At 41.5% G+C, this 25,864-nt stretch overlaps 1 protein-coding gene across 23 annotated transcripts in view; it reads left to right on the top strand.

The window, feature by feature from the left end:
• Nucleotides 1-3,643: 3,643 nt before the first annotated feature.
• The window catches only part of snap91a (synaptosome associated protein 91a), a 239,065-nt gene continuing 216,844 nt past the window's right edge, over nucleotides 3,644-25,864 (top strand). For 12 of the 23 annotated variants that reach the window (XM_059645339.1, XM_059645336.1, XM_059645328.1 and 9 more), the window contains exons 1-2: nucleotides 4,194-4,326; nucleotides 4,864-5,038. In XM_059645339.1, the coding sequence (XP_059501322.1) occupies nucleotides 4,909-5,038 (130 nt within the window). In that variant the 5' untranslated portion in view covers nucleotides 4,194-4,326; nucleotides 4,864-4,908. Of the gene's footprint in view, nucleotides 3,766-3,945; nucleotides 4,095-4,193; nucleotides 4,327-4,602; nucleotides 5,039-5,272; nucleotides 5,387-25,864 lie in introns of those variants that run through there. The other 11 variants (XM_059645342.1, XM_059645341.1, XM_059645320.1 and 8 more) reach the window with 8 other exon arrangements.

The raw sequence follows: 25,864 nt of genomic DNA, 5'->3' as shown, positions 1-25,864 counted from the left end.
CTAGGGGATTCTGTTTTGGCAGTTATTGCGGGGGCGGGGTGTGAGGGATGAGTTGCGGGAATTGGGGGAGACACGGTCGAGGGCGTTCTCATCCACTGCCCATGGATACCCACATGGGCCCAAGCTATGCCTGCCTCTTTGTAGGTTATGTGGAACAGCCCTCTTCTGCACCTACACTGGCCCTAAACACCACCTTTTCCTCCGTTATAGTGATGACTGTATCGGCGCTGCCTCGTGCTCCCAAGAAGAGCTCGAACAGTTCATCCACTTCGCCAACACCTTCCACCACAACCTTAAGTTCACCTGGACCATCTCCAACACATCCCTCTCCTTTCTGGACGTCTCTGTCTCCATCTCAGGCAACCACCTAGAAACTGATGTCCATTTCAAGCCCACCGACTCCCACAGCTACCTAGAATACACCACCTCCCACCCAATAACCTGCAAAAATGCCATCCCCTATTCCCAATTCCTTCGCCTCCACTGCATTTGCTCCCAGGATGAGGCATTCCACGCCCGTACATCCCAGATGTCCTCGCTCTTCAAGGACCGCAACTTCCCCTGCCGCGGTGGTCGAGAATGCCCTCGACTGTGTCTCCCGCATTTCCCGCAACTCATCCCTCACACCCCGCCCCTGCAATAACCGCCAAAAGAGAATCCCCCTAGTCCCCAAATACTACCCACCAACCTCCGGATACAATGCATCAACCTCCGACACTTCCACCATCTATAATCCGACCACACCACTAAAGACATTTTTCCATCCCCACCCTTGTCTGCCTTCCGGAGAGACCACTTTCTCTGCGAGTCCCTTGTCCGCTCGACACTCCCCTCCAACCCCACCACACCCGGCACCTTCCCCTGCAACCGCAGGAAGTGCTACACTAGCCCCCACACCTCCTCCCTCAACCCCATCCGAGGCCCCAAGATGACTTTCCACGTCAAGCAGACATTCACCTGCACATCCGCCAATGTGGTATACTGCATCCGCTGTACCTGGTGTGGCTTCCTCTACATTGGGGAAACCACACGGAGGCTTGGGGACTGTTTTGCAGAACACCTCTGCTCGGTTCGCAATAAACAACTGCATCTCCCAGTTGTGAACCATTTTAACTTCCCCTCCTATTCCTTAGACGATATGTCCATTCTGGGCCTCCTGCAGTGCCATACTGATGCCACCCCAAGGTTGCAGGAACAGCAACTCATATTCCACTTGGGAACCCTGCAGTCCAATGGTATCAATGTGGATTTCACCAGCTTCAAAATCTCCCCTCCCCCCACTGCATCCTAAAACCAGCCCAGCTTGTCCCCACCTGCCTAACCTGTTCTTCCTCTCACCAATCCCCTACTCCCAACTCAAGCCGCACCTCTATTTCCTACCTTCTAACCTCATCCTGCCCCTTTGACATGTCCGTCCTCCCCGGACTGACCTATCCCCTCCCTACCTCCCCAGCTGTACTCTCCTCTTCACCTATCTTCTCCTCTATCCATCTTCGGTCCTCCTCCCCCTCGCTCCCTATTTATTTCAGAATCCTCTCCCCATCCCCTTTTTTTGATGAAGGGTCTAGGCCCGAAACGTCAGCTTTTGTGCTCCTAAGATGCTGCTTGGCCCGTTGTGTTCATCCAGCTCCACACTTTGTTATCTTAGAGTGACTGGTGTAGGTAAGTTGTGGAATAATAGTAGTACTCTTGTCTGAGGAAGAGATTATTGTATCAAGTTCTACTCCAGACATTTAAGCACAAACTCTTGGTCAATACTCCAGGGCAGTTTTGTATACATGTTGCATGAATCACGGTGCTATCATTTGATGAGGCATTACGTCAATGCTTCATTCATCCTGGGAATTGGACTTAAATGATTACAACAGTGGACTTTTTTTTATGAGACAAAGTGTGGTACCAGGCATAAAAGTGGGAGTGATATTTGGTCATGTCAGGTTGAGTTTTCTGATCAATTACATTCCTCTCAGTACATTACATATTCAGTCAGCCCAAATTTAATGGCCAGGTGAGCAACACTTTCTCAGCCCACAATGGGACCTTTGGGTTCCAACATTCAAATGCAATTGACTGGACAGTACTTCACTGTTTGCAAACCAGAAGTATCCCCAAGGACTTCAGCCCATCACCTCCTCTGCTTGCATCAGACTACCTCTCACACATCTCCAGTGTCACAGCTAATATTATCCATCAACATCACCAAATAGATTACCTGGTCATTGACACATTGGAATTTGCAGGAGTTTACACGAGCAACGGGCTGTTATACTTCATAGATTACAGATCTTAAAAGTATTATATTGGCTACAAAGAGTTTTGGAATGTCTTAAGGTTGTGAAAGGTGCTTTATTAATTTTAGTCTTTCTTTTTTAACATATAATAAATAGAATAAACTGCTATACTGTGCATCATTCGAAATAAAAGTAGATGATGTCTTGGAGAATTAGAATATTGGGATGAGGTTCAATAGGTTGAGTAGGTTTTTCTTGGCTTGGAATGGTACTTTGGTCTAGCATTTTTAAAAATTGAGAGGCTGAATATCGGCCTCATCTGGAGAATTGTGTCCGGTTCTAGCTGCTACACTTTTGCAAGGATGAGAGGACCTTGGAGACAATGCCCAAAAGGCTTGTGATAATGATACCAACAATGAGGAATTTCAGTTACAAAAGTAGATTGAAGATGTTGGGGCCGTTCCTTGAAGATAAGGCTGAGAGGAGATCTGATTGAGATATTCAAAACCATGATAGATCAGGACAGAGTAAATAGGCAAAAAATATTCCCAGTCAAGAAATGATTGAGAATGAGAGGGCATCGCTTTAAAATAATTGATAAAAGAACTAAAGTTAAGAAGTAAATCTTTTTTCACACAGTGAGTGCTAAAGATTCTGATGTGCACTGCCTGAGAGTGCATCAGACGCAAGTTTGTTCAAGGCATTCACTAGGGAATGAGATGATTATTTAAAAAGAAACAATGAGTCCTGGGCTCAAGTCCCACTGGCTGCATAGGTGTGTATAACATCTCTGAACAGGCTGATTAGAAAAAGTAGATACTGCATTGAGATTCTGTTTGGGATCTTCCTGGAACAGCGCCACCTTGTCACATACTGCACTCACTACTTATAACGTAGATTTTAAACCATTATTGAATCTGACACAATAACTGATAGTGACATGCGATGAGGAGGAGGGAGTGTGTTAAAATTAGAGGTTGGAGGAGTGAGAAATTCACTTAGCTCCAGCAATCATTTGGAAGAGCTGAAAATGGAGAAGTCCAAGGCAAGGGAACAAAAACATTTCTAAACCTTTTTTAAAAAAATCTATAAACTAGTTTCACTGAGAATTATTGCAATCACAAGTAGGAATACATTCAAATATTTGAGAGAATATTCTTGGATTTTCTTTGCAAAGAAGATTAGCCACTTTCGTTTATATAGTGGTATGTTCTTAACGTTATTTACAGGGGTGTTTATTTGTGCCAGATTGTAGATTGTCAGGATAAACCTGGAGATCGAACAGTCAGATATAGTCAAATAACGCTGCTTTTCTTTTGGACGAAATTTCCCACGTTCATACAGTTGTGCTCGCTGACTAAGCGGTTTGGGACGATGATTCAAAACTACAAGTCTGAATATGATGACATGGCAAATTGATATTTCACGGTGCTTGTTATTTTTAATAGAAACGTCTGCAAAAAAAACCATGTGGTTTCGGTGATATTCAATTGTTTGCTTAAAACCACAACAGGAACCCGAAACAGCGTATAAGGTAACTGATTGCCCAGAACAGCGGTTATACAAAACTACCTGTTAACCAGCACACAAACAACCGGCTCGGTTAAGTGTTAAAATAAAAGCTGTAAATATTAAGAGTCCAGGCGGAAAAAAAACATTGAATCCAAGACAGCTCAGGACTGATGAGGAGAGTGCAACCTCCACAGCTCTTGAGAATCAGGTCTGATCGAGGCTTTGAAGGAAGGAGAGCGTGTTTCACATTTTGAAAGTTTGCATTGTTGCGATGAACAGGGAGAGGATGAAAGGACGAACATGAGCTGAACTGATTCAGGAGGCGTCCTTCCCCATTGCCCCTGCAGACAGGTGCAATTTGTGTCGGCAGACCCGCAGCAGTTGACAGCGTGACCCTCCCCTTTAAACGATGGGGTGGGGTTGGGTTGGGGGGGGGGGTGTGATAGTGACGTGTCAATGGAGAAAAGGAGGGGAGGGGGTGCGAAAGGGAGAAAAATCCGATTAAATCCCTGAATCAATCGCCATTTTATGATCAAAAGTCCTGCCCGGACTCGGAGTGAGAGTGGCGGCAAGGCCGGGGTGGGTAAGGGAGGCTATGAGTCCTCGGTTCGGGATGGTTATAGGAGGGAAGGCCTGGGGGTGCCGTTATTCCTGGCAGACGGAGCGATAGCGGGAGGGAGAGGACGACTGCTGCTGCTGTTGTTGTTGTTGTTGTTGTTGTTGTGGTGGTGACCCGGGAAGGAAGGGATATCTCCTCCCTCAGCCTTACCCTCTTTCCTCCCCTCTCCGCCATTCCCTCGCGATCTCGACTGGAGCGGGGCCGGGCCCGGGGCCTGGCCTCCTCCCCCCCCCCCACCAGCCCGGATCCCCAGGTGTGAGCCTCTCCCTATGACTAGCGGCTCCTCGGTTCTTTCTCTCTCTCTCTCTCTCTCTCTCTCTTTTTGAACACCCCACCTTCTCCCTCTCCCTTGTCCTTTTTTTATTTTAATTTTGTTATTTTTACCTTTCGAGTTCATTGACATCTTCGTTCTGCTCTCTCTCTCTCTTTTCTCCTCCCACCCCCCCCCATCGAAACCGACCCTATTTGTTTTTTTTGGACATCAATAATTCATTTGCCAAGCGAGAAAGGGGGAAAACGACGAAGAAGGAACATTAAAGCGAGAAAATGTCGGGCCAGACGATCACGGACCGGATCGCCGCAGCTCAGTACAGTGTGACCGGCTCGGCCGTGGCCAGGGCTGTCTGCAAGGCGACCACCCATGAGGTGATGGGACCCAAAAAGAAGCACCTGGACTGTAAGAGACTGTTTTTCCCACCTTCACGTTGCAGACCCCTCCCCAACCCTTGCCCTTCACCGTTTTATATGTAAAACGATCTCAGAACGTGCATTGCAATGTCTAAATTCAATATCCCTTTTTAATTAGAATTTGCCAATATTTAGACTGTGTGCATTCTTATACCCGGTGTCTGTCTTTTACTGTTTGCTGGCGCTTCCGTTTATTCCCGGTCCTGTTTTTTTTTGGCTGATATTCCTGGCTCCTGTGTTTTATTTGCTTTTCTCCATCACTGGTATTTCTGTTCGTTGTAATGGAGTCCGAGCTTGCAAATGAAGAGTGGGCTGTGTTCCTAGTACTGGAGCCGAGGTAACGGTGGCAGTAATGTAGCGCCAGTGCCAGAAGTATGATAAATATTTTACTAGCAGACTTGCTGAGGATGTCTGGCCGTTTAATTTTTTAAACATCGCAAATAAAAATGCGCTCTGCTGAATTTGGTTCGCCAAACAAATGCTGGGATGTTGCAGTGTTCGTCATGTATAACAAAGCAGGATTTAGTTGTGATGCTGCAGTTTATTCGCATATGAAGTGAACGTGTATAGGAAACGTAGGCTTCAATGGGCTGGCACTCTTTCTTGAGAATAGCACTAACAGAATTTTATAATTATGATTTTTACCAAGGATTGCAGTACAGTGGGCCATAAATGTTTTGGACGCATCAGCAGTTTTGAGAGGGGGAGGGACAGATTCAAAATGATTTCTTAAAATTTGCTGCTGTTGCCTTAGGTCGAAATGGTGCAGTTTACAGAGCATCGATGAGTCTGATGTGGCGGTGATCCTTCTTGCCCTGCCCCCATTCCTTTCCGTATTGCTAATCCCTCTGGATATTGCCGTTTAAGCACTGTTTTTGGATCCAAGATTACCGTAGTTGGATTATTCCGATTACTAACACCGTGCAAATATTATTTTAAATCGTATACAATGTTATGATGTTTTATTCAGCTGCTGATGAGATATTATTTATAATGCTGGGCTAGACTAGTGAGCAGTTAGGTTTGAGCAAAGGAGATCGTAAAATGAAATTGGAATGGCACTTTCATAGCGTATTTTTAAATTTTAAGTTTCATTAAAATATCCAGATAACATCCATAGCATCATTTACACTTTCATTTCAGAAATTAACAGCAGTCTGACCTTGGTTATCTATGGCTTTCATTTGAAATCAGTGCCCCATGGGTAATTTCTTTCAGATGCAGTGTTAATAAAAGTCGTAAACCATTGGTGAAGTGTGATTTAGTTTTCCAGTTGATTATACCCCAACTTGACACGTAGCTGTCAAATTGCAAATTTTAAGAATATTTTAAAGTTCTGTAAAAATCACTTTATTGAATAGCTGAGTTGGTTTTTTTCTTCTGTAACTCCTAGATAAGTTTGTATATTTTCCTTATCATTTTTTTTAAAGACAAACAAGAGTCAGCATTTTTTTTAGCAGTACTGCAGAGTTTGTGCACAATTGCACAGGAAGGTTACAACTCTCTGGTTCTTTGAATGATTTTAGGACAATTTGTTACTCTTTTGACTGCACACCAGTTGAACTTGAAAAGGAAGTGTGCGCCGGCAATATGACAATGTGGAGGAGGGTGACAATATTGGGAGTGCAGCATAATCTTGTTATGACCTAATCTAGTGATACTTGGATCACTATCATTTGTGATAGGGAACACTCAAAGTCAGAGTCGCACAGCATGGAAACAGACCCTTTTTTTTGTCCAACTAGCCCATAATAACCAAGGTCCCTAACTAAACTACTCCCACTTGCCTGCATTTAACCCATATCGCTCCCAAACTTCCCTATTCACGCGATTTACTTTTTAAAAAAATCTTACCTCATGAATGTTGACTGTAATTGAAATACCAGAGTTGTCTGTCACCATAGCTGGGATTGAATATGGAACATGTTTGATTTGTTTTAGCTTAGATCCACATAGGGGAATATAGACAGCTACTATACAAATGGGGTACAGTGTAGGGTTTGTTGAATAATTAAACTGTAAATTTTTGCTGAAAATGTCTTTATTTTTACATACTTACAGTGAGTTCACACATTGGACGCTGTAGTTTGTCCAAATGATTTTACTGACGTTGCATACGATGGTATGTCAACCTGGAGGTAGTGGTATACTTAGCTAGTCTTCCAGTGTCCTGAATATAGTGTGTCTCAGACATGCTTCTACATAAAGAAAGAGCTTAGCGAGATGCTCAGACTTCAGCAGTGTCCTCAACGATGCAGAGAAGGTGAGTGGTGTGCAAAAGGATAGAATTACCCTGGATCAATCTTTAGAACACTACTTTTAATGACGGCTTCAGAAAGTAGTGCATAATCCATAAGGATACTGATATGAAAATGGATTGCAAAGCCATGTCACAGAATTACTAGGGTTTATATTTAGATTGCAGAAATATATACATTGCATGTATTTAAATTTAAATTGCAGGAGCTGGTATGATTTTCCAACTGGGTCACAATTACTTGACATCTCATGGAATATATTTTACTGTTCTGATGTTGTGGGTTGGAGGGGAGTTCTTTTTGATTTGACTTAGTCATTAAAAAGCATATTTTCAGTGCTTTGGAGTTGATGACTGAGCTATTATTCCCTTAAAGATTCTGTTTTAGTACCTTCAGATAGGTCATAGTGTCTCCTTAATATGCTGTGGAACTCCTTGCAGCATTGTCTTTCAATTTAGCAGCGCATTTCTTTTCAAAGCTTTCTATCTCATGGGGCCAGATGGATTCGGAAATGAAAAATGAGCACGCTAGTGATCAGACTCTATTGTTACTATTATCCAAATAAAAATGTTATCTCAGTCCTTTTATAACAGAAACAAGTTTTTCTCATATGCCAACACTACTAAAACAAGTAATAGACAGACGTTAAATCCTGTTTTTCCCCAGCAGGACTTCATGGTCTTGCTATTGGACCCTGTCGGCAGAAAAATAGAAACTTGCAATATCACAAGTGAAATATAAAATTATGCAGGCATAACTTTTTAAGGCAAAAAGGAAGTTGAAGGCATGTAAGTTTTCTGATAATATTATGTTCCTTGTGTCTGTTGTCGTCCAGGATAGTAGAGGTCACAGGTTTTAGAGTTTAGTTGAAGTATTGGGGAAGTATTGCTGTTGCTTATCTTATAAACGCAGTACATGTTGTGCTGGTGTTGGAGTGAGCTAATGTTGAAGGTGTTAGGTGGTGTGCCAATCAAACAGCCTGCTTTGTCCTGGATGATATTGTGCTCTCTGTGCAGTCGTCAGTGCTCATCTAGGCATGTGGAGAATATACCACCAAATTCCTGGCTTTTTCTTTGCAGATGGTGGAAGGCTTTGGGGAGTCACTTGCTGCAGAATATGCAACCTCTGACTTACTCTTCTAGCCTCAACATTTGTGCTTTATCCAGTTACGTTTCAGGTCTACTGCAGTCATCTTTCCTTTTTGTATGTGTGTGTGACTCCAGCCCGTGGAGTGTTGTATTTTTTTCTCTCTCCCCTTTTGAGTTTTACATGGATCTTTTGATAATGCAACATTTTGATTACATAGGGCAATGTCAAGGGCAGTCGCGCTGTCTCCTTTTCCTCTGAAAGGTGTGATTTTGGTATTTAGACGAAAGCTGTGATGAGGTCTGAAGAGAATGCTCTTGGCAAAATCCAAACTGAGTGTCAATGAGGGGTAATTGGTGGGCAAGAGCACTTTTTTGACACTGACTTTTGTCTTAACTTTGAAGATGGGTGGCTGGAGTAATAATTGACCGGGTAAGATATTTGTCTGACAATTTGTGGGTACGGTATACTAGACAACATTCCATTTTGGGAATTAAATGCTAGTAGCTACACTAGAATATGTTAGGTAATCTTTAGTTGTGGAGCACGCTTCAGCACTGCAAACCAGGTCCTTGTCAATATCTTGTGTGCTGGGCTGTTTCTTTATGACAGTGAATTAGCTGAAGACTGGCCTCTGGTGGCGTCGACCTTTTGAAGCTAAAGTGAGTCATCTACTTGGCACTTTTGCTTGAAGATCGTTGCCAAGTTTTAACCTTGCCCAACCTTTATACTAATAGTGGATTCTGCCATTATTGTGGAATTTTTGAGGAATAGCTATTTGAGTTACCACCTCCTTTTCTACTATTTGAAACTTTCTCTTCCATATCCCTGCTCCACCTCACATTTCAATATCATTCACAATGTTGAACAGAGGGATGGCTGGTGGGGTGAGGGGGCGCTGCAGGTTCGTAGCTCCTTGAAAGTGACATCGCATGTAGACAGGGTGGTGATAGTGTTTGGCATGCTTCCCTTCATTGCTCAGAATGTGGAGGTGCCAGTGTTGGACTGGGCAGACAAGGTCAGAAATCACATGACACCAGGTTAAAGCCCAACAAACTTGTTTGAAAACACAAGTTGTTGGAGTCTCAGTCCACTTGAAAGAGGGCTGAAGCTGCAAAAGCTTGTGTTTTCAAAAAAAGCCTGTTGGACTATAACCTGGTGTCATGTGATTTCTGCCTTTTATTGGTCAGGCTGTTGGGTATATGAGTTGGGACATTGGCCACTTTTAGAATGCATACAATCTTGGTTGCCTTGGTATAGGAAGAATGTTAAACCATAGAATTCAGAAGAAATTTAACAATGATGCTACTAGGCCTGGAGGGATTGAGTCATAAGGAGAGATTTTGATAGGCTGAGGACCCCCCCCCCCCCCCCCCCCCCCCCCCCCCGGCTCTCTGAAGCATTGGAGGCTGTGGGTTCACCTTGTGGAGGATAATAAAATCGTGAACATCACAGATAAGGTAAATAACCAAGACCTTTAAGTGTAGGGGAGCCTAAAACTAAAGGGCGTGGGTTTAAGGTGAGAGGGCAAAGATTTTAAAAAGGGACACTAGGGGCAACTTTTTCACACAGGAGGTAGTGCTTATATGGAATGAACTGCCACAGGAAGTAATGGAGGCTAGTACAATTACAACATTTAAAAGACTTCTGGACAGGCATATGAATGATATGGAATATGGACCAAACATACGTAAATGGTACTAGTTAAGTTTGGGATGCCTGTTCGGCATGGATGAGTTGGACCGAAGGCTCTTGTTTTAGTATTGTATGATGCTGACTCTGACAAATCATGGTGAAATGTAATTCTGCTGCTCGCTGAAGTTACCTCCTGGATGTCTAAGCTTGAGCTGCAGAATTTATTGTCAGTTATCCCATTTAGCATGGTGATAGTGCTCCAACATAATGTGTAATCCCTATGAAAAGATAGGATTTTTGTCTCATTGAACACTGTTCAGTCATTCCTGTTTCAGTTGTCTTGAACTGATCCGTCTGTAACAGATGACCCTGGTGTGACCAAGTTCAAGCAGGCTTTTTCTTGCATCATGTGGGTAAGCTGCTCACCACCTTTTTAGTGTTTCTTACAAACAATTGGTAAATAAGAATATCGATCCATCAGATGAGGGAGCAGTAGGTGACAGCTGATGTTGGTTTGATCTAATGCCATGTGGTTTCATTGATGCTTGATCCAATGTTCAGGACTCCCAGGCTCATTGCCAATAGGGCTCTAATGCTGTGATTGAACAGGACATATCCAGAGTTGGTGAAGGACCCTAGAATTTTGGCTGAAAAGTATGATGCTGAGATTTAATCTCAGATTTTGCTTGACTAATTGAAGGAAAAACTTAGTTTTGGAACACATTCTGCTGATATTGTGAGAATTTTCAGCGTTGTCTTGGCTGAGTGTTTTTGTTATGTCTGAATCTAGTGCTTGGGTTCATGCCACATCATCTATATTGTTTTTAGTTGTTTCTTAGTTTTGATAGAACTGTGGCTTTGCTGAGACTATTTCAGATGGCAGTTAAGTGGCCTCTCTAGATCAGATAAGGGAGGCAAATTTATTTTCCTAAATGATATTAATAAGCCACTAATAGATTGGATTGGTTGATGCTAACATTTAAATTAAGTAAATTCCTTTAATTTCTGTAGTGGGATTTGAACTTGTCTGCGCATAATTAGACCTCTGACTTAGCCCAGAAATGTAACTGTTAAATTGCACTACCCACTTGCAACTGGACAGATTTTTTAGAGCTGGGAGCACCAGAGGGAAATGGCAGAGTAGAATCTTGGTTCTTCAAGGGCGATGACTTGCCTTATTGACTGAAGACTGTAAGGTCTGGTAAGAGGTGATTTTCTTAATGACTCGAATGAATCCCAGCATTGAAAACACACAGACGTAGATAGTTGACTTGTAGCATCAGCATTGTAATCTCTTGCTTGTGGATTTGATGTTGAAAGTGGCTTATTGCCTGAAGCAGAGCAGGAAAAGCTGTTAGTGGGAGAAGCCTCATTTTATTTAAACCTCTATTTTCTCTCCAATCTGTGTGCCTCTGCATATTTATTTTCAGCCCATTTGTTGGTACCTTGTACTGATAGTCATAGTCATGGTTATAGAGGTGTACAGCATAGAAACAGTCCCTCAGTCCAACTTATCCATGTTGACCAGATATCTTCGCTTAAATCTAGTTCTGTTTGCCAGCATTTAGCCCATATCCCCCCCCCCCCCCCAACCCTGCTTGTTCACATAGGCACCCAGATGCCTTAAATGTTGTAATTGTACTAGTCTCCACCACTTTTTCTGGCAGCTTATTCCATACATACACCACCTTCTGTGTGGAAAAAGTTGTCTTACACTCCAAGGCCCTTTTTTTAAAAAAAATCTTTTTTCCCTCTCTCCTTAAACCTACACCATCTAGTTTTGGAACCCCCACACTAGGAAGAGGCCTTGGCTACTTACCCTATCCATGCCCCTCATGGTTTGATAAACCTCAGTAAAGTCACTCTCTTCCTCTGACACCCCAAGGAAAATAGCCCCAGCCTATTCAGCCTCTCCCTATAGCTCAAACCCTTGAACTCTGGCAACGTCCTTGTCAATCTTTTCCGAACCCTTTCAAGTCTCACAACGTCCTTCCAAGAGCAGTGTGACCCGAATCAAATGCAGCATTCCAAAAGTGGCCTCACCAATGTCCTGTACACCTGCAATGTGACTTCCCAACCCCTTTACTCAATGCACTGACCAGTGAAGGCAAGCATCCCAAATGCTGCCTTCACGCTATCCTACCTGCAACTCAACTTTCAAGGGACCATTAACCTACTGTCCAAGGTCTTTGTTCAGCAGTGCTCCCCAGGATCTGTACCTACACTGCAATATTTGATCTGTATGTCACTCAGATTTTTGAGTGCAAAGTATACAGCAGACTTTTTTCCTCTTTTTTTAAAATCTCATTTCTCCTGAGTATTAGTCTAAAAACAAATGCAACCAAATTTGGTCAACCTATTAAGAACAAAAAGTTGCTGGAAAAGGTCAGCAGGTCTGGCAGCATCTGAGGAGGAGAAAAGAGGGGTTAATGTTTTGGGTCCGGTGACCCTTCCTCAGAGTTGTGCTATGTTTTCTCTAAGCTAGTTCATTTTTATACAATGTGATTATTGGAAATCTAGGAGTGGGTCATCTTATTTATTATGGAAGTATGGTTTAGGTTAAAGTTGTTGCCAAAATTATGTTTTATAACTGTCATCCCCAAAAATGCTGCATTGTTTGTATTCTGAGTATAATATTGCTGCATCGTCATTTTCAGTATTTCTAACCATGCTGAACTTCTCTCAGGCTCAGCTGCTGAAGGTCAGTTTATTTTCCCCCAGCTATCTGCCTGCCTATCCTGCCCAAACACTCAGAACCTAAATTTTTCACTCGGTCACCCAAAGCCTAAGCACTGAAAGGAGATCACGTACAAGAGAGAATCAGCCAGCACTAGTGTAAGATGTTATCAGATGCAAATAGAACTATAGAGATATTTTAGACAGTTACTTAGCTTCATTGGCATGGAATGCTATTCTTAAAAACTGGATCAGATTTGGCATGTGTGTGTAGGTGTTTTTAATATATATAATTCAAGCTATACATGAGGTGGAAAAGGAAATAGTCTGGCTGGTGTTGGATGTTTCATAGGTTTATGTGGCATTCTTCTGTATAATTCTTGAAAGACTAGCTTTTCTCCTCCAGATTGGAATAAATGCTGGAAAAAGACTGGCAGAATTATTATACAAATGTATCAAATTATTGGTTATTTCTAAACTTTATAGTTAGTAAATTAATAAATAACTTTTAATTTCTTCAAGTTTGAATTGGTATGCTCACTACTGTTTCTCACCTGATCTTGAAATTTAAAACATTATGCTGAATTGATAAACATCTTGTTGCACTTCCAAAGTTTCAATACTTGTTTGTTTTTCTCCTAATTCTGCCCCTGCCCCTGCTGTCCCACATCTAAAATGGTGGACCAGAGGGTCCTGCCACTTCAGTGCAGTTGGCAGTTTTTAAATTAAATGGAACTTTGTTTTAGTCATTGAAAGTTAACCATGGCCCACTGGATTTTTCCTAGCTAAATCCAGCTGAAGGACTGCTGGATCAGGATGTTCATGATTTTTGCACTTGCTGGATCCGAGTGCCTGCTTGACTATCTCCTTATGTTCCCTCATCTAGGCCACCATGTTTTGAGCTGTAGGCCTTCTGGCCTCCGAACTTCACACGACTAGACTGGATGCCAACTGTATCAGGCAGTCTTCTTGACAGAGCCTGTTGGGTGGCACCACATGCATGTGGCCATTACATGTTAACAGTTTAGGATTAACATTTAGGATTACGTTCTAATTTGCCTTTTTTTGAACATCATTTGAAGTATTAAGTTTTCTGTTAACACTTTTCATTTTGTTTCATCAAGCTTACTAGTAATAGAGTTGCACAGCACAGGGACAGATCCTTTGGTCCAATTTGTTCATGCAGACCAGATATCCTAAATAAATCTAGCCCCATTTGCTGACATTTGGCCCATATCCCCCTCAACCCTTCCTATTCACATACCCATCCAGATGCCTTTTTAAATGTTGTAATTGTATTAGCCTCCACTTCCTCTGGCAGTTCATTCCATACATGCATCAACCTCTGCGTGAAGAAGTTGCCCCTTAGGTCCGTTTTTTAAATCTTTCACCTCTCATCTTAAACCTACACCCTCTAGTTTTGGACCTTCCACCCTGGGGTGGGGGGAAAACCTTCACTGATTACCCTGTTCATGCCCTTCATGACCTGAAACCTCAAATGTCACCCATCAGTCTCTGACGCTCCAGGGAAAATAGCTGATTCAGCCTCTCCCTATAGCTCAAACCCACCACGCTGCATCATGACCTTCCAACTCCTATACTCAATGCACTGACCAATAAAGGCAAGCATATCAATGCCTCCTTTACTATCCCGTTTACCTGTGACTTCAATTTCAAGGAACTATGAACTTGCACTCTAAGGCCTCTTTATTCAGCAACACTCAGCGGGATCTTACCATTAAGGGTCTAAGTCCTGTCCTGATTTGCCTTTCCAAAATGCTGCACTTCATATTTATCTAAATTAAATTCCATCTGCCATTCCTCAGCCCACTAGCCAATCTGATCAATTCCATTGTACTCTGAAGTAACCTTCTTTGCTGTCCATTACATCTCCAATTTTAGTGTAATCTGCAAACTCACTAACTATACCTCCTATGCTTACATCTAAGCCATTTATATAAATTACTAAAAGCAGTGGATCCATATTGATCTTTGATCTTTGTGGTGCTCTGCTGGGTAACAGGTCTCCAGTCTGAAAAACAACCCTCCACCACCACCCCATGTCTTTTACCTTAGAGAGTTCTTAATCCAACTTGATTCTCCAGAATGCAGTTTAACTTTGTTTTGCAGAAATATACCCATCTTAACTCTTTCCTGTTTTTAATCATTGCAACATTAAATGATGTTTCTCAAATTGAAAAGTAGACTTATATTTTGTATCACATTTGTTACTTAATGTACCATAACTTGGCCACAGACTTGCAAATATTGCGTTTTTTCAAGTGTTTTTGCACTGTGTGCACTTGAATGTGCAGATCATTATTTGTTTGAATGTTTTGCGTTGAAAGGAGCAATAACTTATTTTGGAAGAAATGGAAACTAAATTGACACAGCTTTTCTGGTATGATAAATGAACACCATTTTGCCAAGATTTAATGGAAGATGGTTGGAAGAGCTGAACCAAGTGATTAGTTCTATATTTTGTCGTTAGTTTGGGTTTTAGATGTTGCTGAGATTTCTAAACTATCTTCCCACTTTAATATTAGAATTTCATGAAATTTTCACAAGAAGAACTAATAATTACAAGAGACCGAATGCAGTATGCTAAATTCTGTCGAACACTTCCATATCTAATTTTCTTTTGGAGTACCAACAATTCTGGTTATTTTGCTGCATTGCTATTCATGAAGCATCATCACAGTTCTCTATTTTCTTGAAGATCATAGAATCCCTACAGTGTGGGAACAGGCCCTTTGGCCCAACAAATCCACACTGACCCTCTGACATCCCACCCGGACCCATCCCCCTATAACTCACTTAATCTACAAACCCCTCAACACTATGGGCAATTTAGCTTGGCCAGTCCACCTAGCCTGCACATCTTTGTACTGGGGGAGGAAACTGGAGCATCTGGAGGAAACTGATGCAGGCACGGGGAAACTGTGTGCAAACTCCACACAGTTGCCTGGGGGTGGAATCAAACCTGGGCTCTTGGTGCTGTGATACAGCAGGGCTAACCACTGAGCCATCGTGGGGACACATCAAGCTGTAAAGAACCTTGATTTTATGCCAAAACCACCTATTTCTCCAGGATTATCCAGGAGACAAAGGTGAGACCTGACCCTTTTCTACCAGTCACCTCAATCTCATTCTCCTGTCTTCTTGACTTGAACTCCAACATGGAATTTTCTTGCTAAGATAGAGAATCTGGTAAACTGCCACTTTTCTTTTGCCTGTTAGGTCTTACTTGGTGGACAAACTGTACTTTAGTCCTGAGCCTGTGTTTATCAGGTTATTTTTCTCTGCTCTCCCACTTAATCTTGGCCTTGAGATTCATGACTGTTCATGACCTGGAACCCATGTTAGCTGCACTGTTATAAAAGCAGGAGAATGCCATGCACCCCACTGAGTCCACAATGCCTTTTGATCATGAATGATCTGATTTTATTTTTTCTTGCCTCCACTTTCCTGCTTGTTCCCCAGAACCAAGTCTGTAAATCTAAATTCTGTTTAACATTGCCCTGAATGTATTCAATGATCCAGTGTTCTGTGGAAGAAACTTCCTAAAATTAATGACCCTATAAGTGAAAAATTCCTGTTTATCTGTGGAAGAGATTGAAGAGTTCTTGCTTTTAAACTGCCTCAAATTTTAAATTCCCACAAGAGGAAAGAGTCTCCCGGTATCGAGTCTGTGACACACTCCCATGTGTACATATACATAAACACACTTTTTTTTGGAAATTTTAATAAGATTTGTATTTCTTCTAAACTCCCAGGGAGTGTAGGTTCAACATGCTCAATCTGTTCTCATAAACAATATCCTCACCCTTGGGATCTGTGTAGTGCACTCTGCCTTCCCTGCTTAAAGATTTTTTTTATGCTCCTCCTAAAGTGTGGAGACCAAAACTACATTGTACTGCAGGGTTCTCTGTATTGTAGTTGGAACATGACTTCCCTACTTTTATACTCTACTACTTCTTCTTTTGCAAAAGCAAACACCTTTTAATTTCCCTTCCAAATTATTTGTTGTATCTACAAGTTGAATTTTGGTGACTTCATGAACAAGGTCAGCCAGAACCCCCTGTACTGTAACATACGGCAGACGCTCTCTTGATAAATAGTACTGCGTGCTTTTCTATTTTTTTCATCATCCTCATACTTGTAATGCCTTAAATAAAGGCAAGTACTTTCATGTCCATCTTTCTCACCCTGAGATTATAAATGGTGAACTTCACACACTCTTATCTAGGGAAACCTTTTAATTTGAGATCATTAATCAATCCTGTCTTATTTCACATTCCCAAATGTTCCCTGGTAGGTTTCAGAATGCATTATTTTAATAATCTGCCCTGAATGTGCTCAGTTTGATTTCTTCGATCTTTTTGAAGATGGAACACCATCTGTAATTGCAGTATTTTCCTTCTAAGCCATCATTACTGAGATACAATCAGGGCCCATATGTCAGTGATGACTTTGCTGTCGATTTTGTCACTCAAACTCATTGTATGTTTTGATGTTTGTGACCAACATTCAACTGTACTAACGTCCTCCTTTGTTAGCCACAACACCTTTCTAGTTCCTTTCTAGCTACCCGTCCAAAATGTTAAATGTCCTCTAAATGCTCATGACCAAGCTGTGGTCAATCTGCAGGAATGTTGCTATAATGGCTATTAAATCATACTCATGTATTGCTGTTTGTGCTGTCAGTTTATTTACCACATTATGAATGCACTAAGCAGTCTTGATAGAGCTTTTAAATCTAGTTGTTTACAATGCTTCATGCTTCATGACTCTGCCCTTGCTCGTGCATTCCTTTATTCTCCGATCCTTTCTATCACTCATTGCCATTTAAGTATGTTAGTATCCTGCTTTAGTGCCTTATCCTGCCCTCCTTGTATTTCTAAATCTTCCCTCTGTGAATTTCCTCTGAGGGATGGTAAGGACTGCAAATGCTCAAGTCAGATAACACCATATGGAGCTGGAAAAGTGCAGAAGTCCAGGCAGCACCAGAGGGGCAGGAAAGTTGAGGTTTCACGTCAGGACCCTTCAGAAATGGGGAGGAGGAAGGCAGCTCAGAAATAGAGAGGGTTTGGGCTGGTGATAGATGCGTGCAGTTAGGCAGTGGTGGGGATCCCACTCCCATCCAATCTAATCTACCTACAGTCACCTATCGCCATTGTGCCTACCTTCCCTGCCCCACTCTTCTCTCTTTATTTCTGAGCTCCCGTCTCCCTCCCCTTGTCTGAAGAAGGATCTTGACTCGAAATCTCAACTTTCCTGCTCCTCTGCTGCTTGACCCGCTTTGTTCTTACAGCTCCCTACTGTGTTGTCGCTACACTGTTTGCTGTTTAGTTTAACACCATCTCTATAGCCCTGGTTAAACAACTGGTCAGGACACAGACCTCAGCTTGATTCAGGTGAAAGCTTCTTCACTGGTGCCAGTGTCCCACAGATCAAAGCCCATTTCTCCCACACCAACCACTGGGTTCTGCATTGAGCCTCTAACCTTTACCCTATCTGTGACAGTTTTCTCAGTTGTGACTTTTTTTAAGTGTGCTTACTCAAGCAATTAGCCTCTCGCTATGACTTCTTTCTAACTAGCTCTACATCTTCAATCTGGCCTTCCCTGTTGAATATTTTTGATCTATTGTCTTTCCTCAGATTGAACCTATTTTTGCCATAGCGCTGTCTGAATCTCTACCGTACTCCAGTGAAACAATTTTTGTCGTTGACAGTTTTACTGTTCACTGTATCGGTCTCCTTACTTCAGGGAGGATTCCAAGAAAGTTTACTAGATCAATACGCTCTCATTTAGGGGAGTGCCTTGTGAAGCAAGGTTTGATAGGCTCAGCTTCTATCTGTTGCAGTTCAGAGGAATGAGAGTGAAGTGACTGAAACATTCAAGATCCTGAGTTCCATAGTTTGGATATGTAAAATATATTTCCTTTTGTGGGAAAGCTTAGGGGACTAGGAGTTATTCATTTTAAGAGGATTTTTATCTGAAGGTCTTAATGTTTTGGAACTGGCTTCCTCAGGTGGTGGAAGCAGAGTATTTGAATATTTGTAAGGCAGTGGTAGATTCTTGAGCTGGGGCTGAAAGGTTATCAAGGGTAGGTGGAAATATGGGACAAGCAGATCAGCTATTATATTGTTGAGTTGCAGAGTGGATTTGACGCACTCAGTGGTCTACTTTTGATTCTTGTGTTTGACTTGGTCCCACTTAAACAAATATTTGTTTTATCTCTATCAATGACTTGTCAGCTTTTGCTCAGTGGTAGCTCTCTTGCATCTTAATCAGATGAGTTAAGTTCTGATTTATGATTTAAAATATATTTTTGTGGAATGTAGGCATCATTGACAAGATTTGCAATTGTTGCCCGTCAGTAGTTTACCTTTTAAGTGTTTGGCTTTTTAGGCTATTTCACAATCAGTCACACTTCTGAGAGTCTGGAGTCACATGTAGGCTAGACCAGGTGAGGATGAGCGATTTTTCCTTCCCTTCCGGACAGTAACAAATCAGATAATAGGATTTTTAGGACAGTTGACACTCGTTACATAATTGCAACTGGACTAGCTTTTGCAAATTTTGAAATTTTTTATTTTGAATTAAAATTTCACCATCTGTCAAGGTGGGATTTAAACATGCTTCCAGAACATTGGATTATGAGTCAAGTGACAACATCACTATTCCACTGCCACCTTAAAGATATCTGGCTGGCTTTTCGGTACCATGTTGATGGAACACTGGTGTCAGGGGTTCAAACCTCAATTCCCTTTTTAACTAAATTGTCTTGCCTCTGGATCGACTCTATCTCAGCCCAATTGCTGTTGTACGCTTAAATTTCATTCGTAGTTTGCAAGGCTAGCTAGAAAGTGGTTAGCACAGTTGCCTCATAGTGCCAGGGATCTGGGTTCAATTCCACCCTTGGGTGACTGTGCAAACTCCACACAGACATTTTCCCCATGTCTGTGTGGGTTTCCACGGGTGCATCGGTTTCCACCCGCAGTCCAAAGATGAGCTGGTCAGGTGGATTGGCCATGCAAAATTGCCCATAGTGTCCAAGGATGTTTGTTTAAAAATGGGGAAATGCAAGAGTAGGGGAATGAGTTGGGGTGGGATGCTCTTCAGAGGGGTGGTGTGGACTTTTTGGGCTGAATGGCCTGTTTCCACACCGGGATTCTATGATCTATGATTAATCCTCTGTAACCTTCTCATCCTATCCCATTTTCATAATCACTGATATTAACTCCTAGTGATGAATGTCTCAGTTTTGAAAATCATGTGCTTAAATCCACAATGGCCTCACTGAATCTTATTTCTAATACCTTGCAGTGCAGTAACCCATCGATCTTTCTTGCTTTCCTTTTTATGTCCACTGAGGTCCATAATTGCTGGTGCTGGTTTAAATAACCTGATCCTGCACCTTTCGAGTTCCTGGTATTTCCATTTTAAAATGTTAGTTAAAGCTGACCTCTAAGACCAAGATTTTATTTCCATTTCCTTTATTAATGCCCTCTTTATCACAATGGCAACAAAGCTTTTTATGTATTTTAAGAACCATATAGAATGGCTGATATACCGAGCATAAGAGATTTTTCAAATAGTCCCAAACCTTTATTGCTTGCCCTTTGCACAAACTCCAAGTTCCTCACTTTTTTAAATGTGCAGATTCTGAAGATTTGAAACAAAGACAAATTGCTGTAGAAATTCAGCGAGTCTGAAAGTGTCTGTGGAGAGAAATATAGTTAGCATTTTGAGCCCAGTGACCCTCTTCACAGCTGCTTCAGTTCCTGAGTTTAAGATTCTCCCAGTCTTAAATTTTTGTTTCAGGAAGTTCCTGTACGTCCATGAGACCAATTTTGTCAACTTAGAGTAATTTAGTAAACTTCAGTACATGGGATGGTGCAAGTGGATGAGAAATTTTAAGTGGCAGTAAGCTGAAGGCAGATCTGCACGTGATCTCTGAATTTTCTCATGAGTCGATTAACTACTTTTGTATTCGAACGTAATTCATTTTCTGTAACCACCCGCAGCATAGGATATATCTATATTAAACATTGTATATTGATTGCATTTTTTGGAATTGGTGACAACCTGTTCTTGAGCTAAGAATTTCAGCTGTGGCCTGACCTTATTCCGCATTACTGCCCATGTTCAATTCAACTAAAACAGTTTTTTGGTTAAATTGGTTTTTAAAAAAAAAAACATTTTTGGATTTTGCCGAATAGGTGAATAATCAGTTTAGATACAAATAGCAGAATCCTTGATCTGTGATCTGGAATGAATTCTAAATCTACAGAGAAACAAAAAGAATAAATTGAAGATTGTCAGTATAGCTTTATCAGAGGATGATTGTGTATGACAAATTTTTGAAGTCTTTTGAGACCATGAAAAAATGTGGCGATGAAGACCATTTTGTTGATGGGATCCAATGGACTTTAGTGAGGCTTTTGTTAAGGTGTTGCATGTGAGACTGGTTGGTTAAGAAGGTAAGATCTCTTAGGACAAAAACACATTGTTGGAGAAACTCAGCAGGTCTCAGCGTCTGTGAAAAGAAAGCAGAGTTAATGTTTTGTGTCTGGCGATGCTGAAGATTTGAATGCTTCTGTGACTGTGCCCAGGAGTGTACTATAAGGTTTGGTGATGGGTCCTTTGCTCTTTGTAGTGTACATTTAATGATTGGGACACAGGATCTTTTATTGATTTTGCAGATTACACCAAGATTGGTGTGGTAAATAGTGAGAATGAAAGCTAAGGAGGATGTAAACAGACTGGTCAGATGAACACAACTGTGGCAGAGTGTAATCCTGGAAAGTGTGAAGTGATGCAGTTTGGGAGGACTAACAATGCAAGTGAGTAGCTATGGTAGCACCCTAGACAGTACTGACATTCCACAGAACTTTGTGCATGTATGCAGATCTTGTAACGCTGCAAGACAAGTGTATAGTGGGTTAACAAGGAATATTGGATACTTGACTTCAGAAGCCAAGGCATAATATAAGAGCAGTTGAGAGGTAATGATGCAGGTGTATGGATAACAGTGAAAATACTATCGGCAAATCTGGGTGCGAGACTACAGAGCGGCCTTTATGAGAAGTGGTTGTGGATCTAATGTCAGGGACAGGATGTTTGGGGGGGGGGGGGGGGGGGGGTTATTTAGGGAGCATTATTTTCCCCCCAAGATGCTTGTGGGTATTTGGAACTTAGTGCCTGACTGGAACTTACTGCCTGACAGGGTGAAAGAGGCTTGAGCCAGCTGTTGAGAAGGAATTTAGATAAGGACTTAAATTGCTGTTGCGTACAGGGCTATGGACTTGGTAATGAGAAATGGGATTAGAATAAAAAGGTGCTTGAAGGCTTGTCATTTTGTGATGGCGCAAGGGGCCTCTTTGCAGTAATACATTCTCTGACTATGACTGACTAAAAATCGCGTGATACGCTTCCACAGTGTATGCTAGAGTTGAACTGAGGTCTGACAAAACCATCCCTCAAAGCTTTGGCAACTTGTATTGGTGTTCCTTTAAAAGCTGTTAATTCTGCTTAATGTTGTGTCACTGGTGGATAAATGCTAAATTCAAACACAATTTTTAAAATCTGTATTATAGCAAGATCTGTAGTTTTAAATTGGGGCCTATATGTTTTAGAAATGTATCCATGTGGCCTATTAATACAGGGACAGCTTGGACTTCCTGAGTTTGAATCCCTTTGTCTAATGGGAGGATAAGCTAAATTTATGCAAGTACAGGATTTTGTGGATGTCACTCACATGTCAATGCAATAAAAGGCTTTGAATGTGTAGCAAAGTAATTATTGCATGCATGTCTAGAACATTTCAGTTATTCTGTGTAGGATTTTTCTTGTAAATGTTACTTGCCTGTCTGTGCCACTCCAGTGGCCAGCTACTTCAAGCAACAAGATTGCTGTGATGGTAAAAATTAATATCTGCTATTGTGGTCATTATCCAATATTAGTATGTGTTATATATCGCAAACATCACTGCAACAACAAATATCTAAAATTAGGTCTCTTAAATTTTTTTACCTTGCAGATTAGAACTACCAATCTATTTTTGGTCCCTGGGAGTCAGATAAATCTTGCATTTCTAAGATGTCTTAAAATCTTATGTTGAAAACATGGAGCATTTTTAATCCTAGGTAACAAAGCTGGGTGAACACAGGCCAAGCAGCATCTTAGGAGCACAAAAGCTGACGTTTTGGGTCTAGACCCTGTTGTTATAGAGGAGATCACAACTTGTGGGCATCAGTACTCAACTGTGATCTTGGACAATCCTTCTAAAAATTATAAAAAAAAATACAGTTTATAGCGTCAACTCAGTAGAGATTTGTGGTTTTTTTAGCAATCCAGGTTACTGTACCTGTGCAAATTTCAGATGAAATTCTGACAGCTGAGTAACATCTGCAGGTGAAAAGTTGCAAATAATTTTTGAGTAAACTTACATTTTTCAGCATGACAAATGTATTTCTTTGACCACCTTCAGTATAGAAATAAAAATAGAAAAGCCTGGAAATGCTCAGCAGGTCAGGCAGCACTGTGGGGAGAAAGCGGGTTAACGTTAATTTGATACTTCAGTTCTGGCAGTCATGTGTTGATTGAATTGGATTCCCAGGAGTATACTTTGTTATTTACGTGTGGGCCATGGATACAGCGTATGTTGCCCATTTCCGGTTGCTCTTATGAAGGTGGCAATAAAGTTGAACTGCTGCAGAAATTAGACTAGCAATGCCTTTTAAGAAGGAATTCCTTTAATTTTGATTCAGCGGCTCTGAAGAAATGGTGACTTTTGTGTTAAACTTTCCAAGTTAGTCTGGTTACTGACTTGGATGGAAGCTTGCAGTTGGGGATATCCCCATGTATGTGCTGCCCTTGTCCCTCTTGATGGAAGTGTTTGAGAATTTGGAAGGTGGAATCAAAGGATCTTTGGTGAAATCTGCAGTGCATCTGACGAATGGTATACACTGCTACTGAGCACTAGTGGTGGAGGGAGTGGATATTTGGGGATATGATACCAGTCAAGTGGGCTGCTTTGTCATGGATGGTATTAAGCTTTTTGTTGTAGATGCACTCCATTGGTAGGTAGGGAGCATTCCATCACACTCCATACTTGTGCATTGTAGATGGTGGATAGGCTCTGGGGAGTAAGGTGCTTTGTATGCTGCTAAAACAGCTGTGATGATCTTCAAGATCACTTTTTTTTCCAGCAGGGTAGGCATCCAAACTAACATCTTTGTTGCCAAGTTTTCCTCAGACCCCCAAGCCACCAGTCTGACTTTACCTTTAAACCTTCCACCAGAGTTTTTTTTTCTCTCCTCTCTCTCTGTGCGCATCCATTTATGGTAGGAGTCAGTCATCTGATGACTTTTTTTTCATTTTTTTTATTTTTCACAGATCCACCACTAAATCACCCTTTTGACAAATGATTTAACTGAACTGTTTTTTTTAAAATGAACCTTTTTGTCAGACGTGTTACGTCACATCTTTGACACAGATGGAATTTGAATGTGGGCCTCTTGGCCCAGCTTAGTTGGTACCTCAGTGTACTTAACCAGTGTCTCTTCTTCTTCCCCCCCCCCCCCCCCCCCCCCCCCCCCGGGTGTACAATTTTCTGTTTTGCATGGTATCCTTTATCAACTGTCTTCTAATATATTCATAGCCACTACAACTTCCCTATCATAAGAGCTTCTTCTCGGGTATTTCAATCCTGTTCTTATCAAAACAAGACCTCTCTGCACCCTTCTATCTCATTTTAACAGCTACCACTGCTACCAGAAGGTCTTCCCCCTCCTGTCGATCGGAATGTCTTTTGCAAGTTTACAATATTTTCCTAGGACATATTCACAGATCAAGTTGCAGCATGTGATAATGGAACTGCAGATGCTGGAGAATCCAATGTGAGGCTAGATGAACACAGCAGGCCCAGCAGCATCTCAGGAGCACAAAAGTTGACGTTTCGGGCCTAGACCCTTAATCTGATGAAGGGTCTAGGCCCGAAACGTCAGCTTTTGTGCTCCTGAGATGCTGCTGGGCCTGCTGTGTTCATCCAGCCTCACATTTCATTAAGTTGCAGCATGTGCTTTGTTTTCTGGTCTTCCACATCTTTCAAAGTATTTTGTCAATTTTGAATATTGACTCTGTTTGTATTTTCCCATGACTTTTTCCCAGCCATTTCTATAATGGTGACGTTTGTTTATTTACTAGTGTTGTCTGGAATGTGTGTTACTTTGGTTGCTAACTTTCAGTTGTTCTCTGTAGCAAAAGCGTTGTCCTGCTTTTCGGTATCATTTTACCCATGTTCATCTAGCCTGTCACTTATCATGATGTGGTTCTCCTCTTTGTGCAACATCTGTATGAGCTCCATGATGTCTCATCATTTTATGAATTGTTTATATTTTGTAAGTTGTAATCAGCCAATTAAACCTGAGGAACATATCCCAGCAGTTTGGCTTATTACACTTCTGAGTATTGTTTTTCCATTGCATGTAACAACCTGACCTTTTATACTCTTCCTACCCTTCTCATTTGAAATATATCGTGTCTCAATTAAAATTTATTCTTTGTTGTACAGCACTATGATGTAACCTTGCTGAATTCGCTCTGAAACGTCAGCTTTAATGAAAGCCCTGTATCTGCACATAGGACATCGAAGTGCTTAATTCTTGTCCCCTTCGAAGCCAGAGGATGATAACAGTTATTTCCAAAAGAACTTTAGGATTTCATCCAAAATTCAGTTGCTTTTGACTGTAAACTCAAACAGTTGCAGTGTATTCCTCTTGTGGCTAACATTGCCAGAAGAGATGTTAGTATGCAAGGGGATAGGTGGTCTTCCAGGTTTTCTTTTTGCTTTCACAACCACTATTACTCTTCTAATTAATAGAGCAAATAAAAGTTCAATTATTTGCAATTTTTCTCTTGCATCGTTAATTTTAACATTGTCAACCCCTTCCCATCCCCCTCCAACTAAATTGTCAGTTGGGAATTCAGCCAGTAGGTAAAGTACCTGTTAATTATCACACTTCCACCCTTTTTAGTATGGGTTGATTTAAACCTAGTAGCCATATTTACTAAGTGCACAAGGATTTCTTTTTCCCCACCATCCCATACCTTTGTTTAAAATCTCTTGCTAACAGGAACCTTGCTGTAT

This window comes from Stegostoma tigrinum, chromosome 4 (genome assembly GCF_030684315.1).
Source record: "Stegostoma tigrinum isolate sSteTig4 chromosome 4, sSteTig4.hap1, whole genome shotgun sequence".
In the NCBI taxonomy this organism is placed as follows: Eukaryota; Metazoa; Chordata; class Chondrichthyes; order Orectolobiformes; family Stegostomatidae; genus Stegostoma; species Stegostoma tigrinum.
The sequence above is the reverse complement of the archived record's forward strand: the minus strand, read 5'-3'. Positions and strand labels throughout refer to the sequence as shown.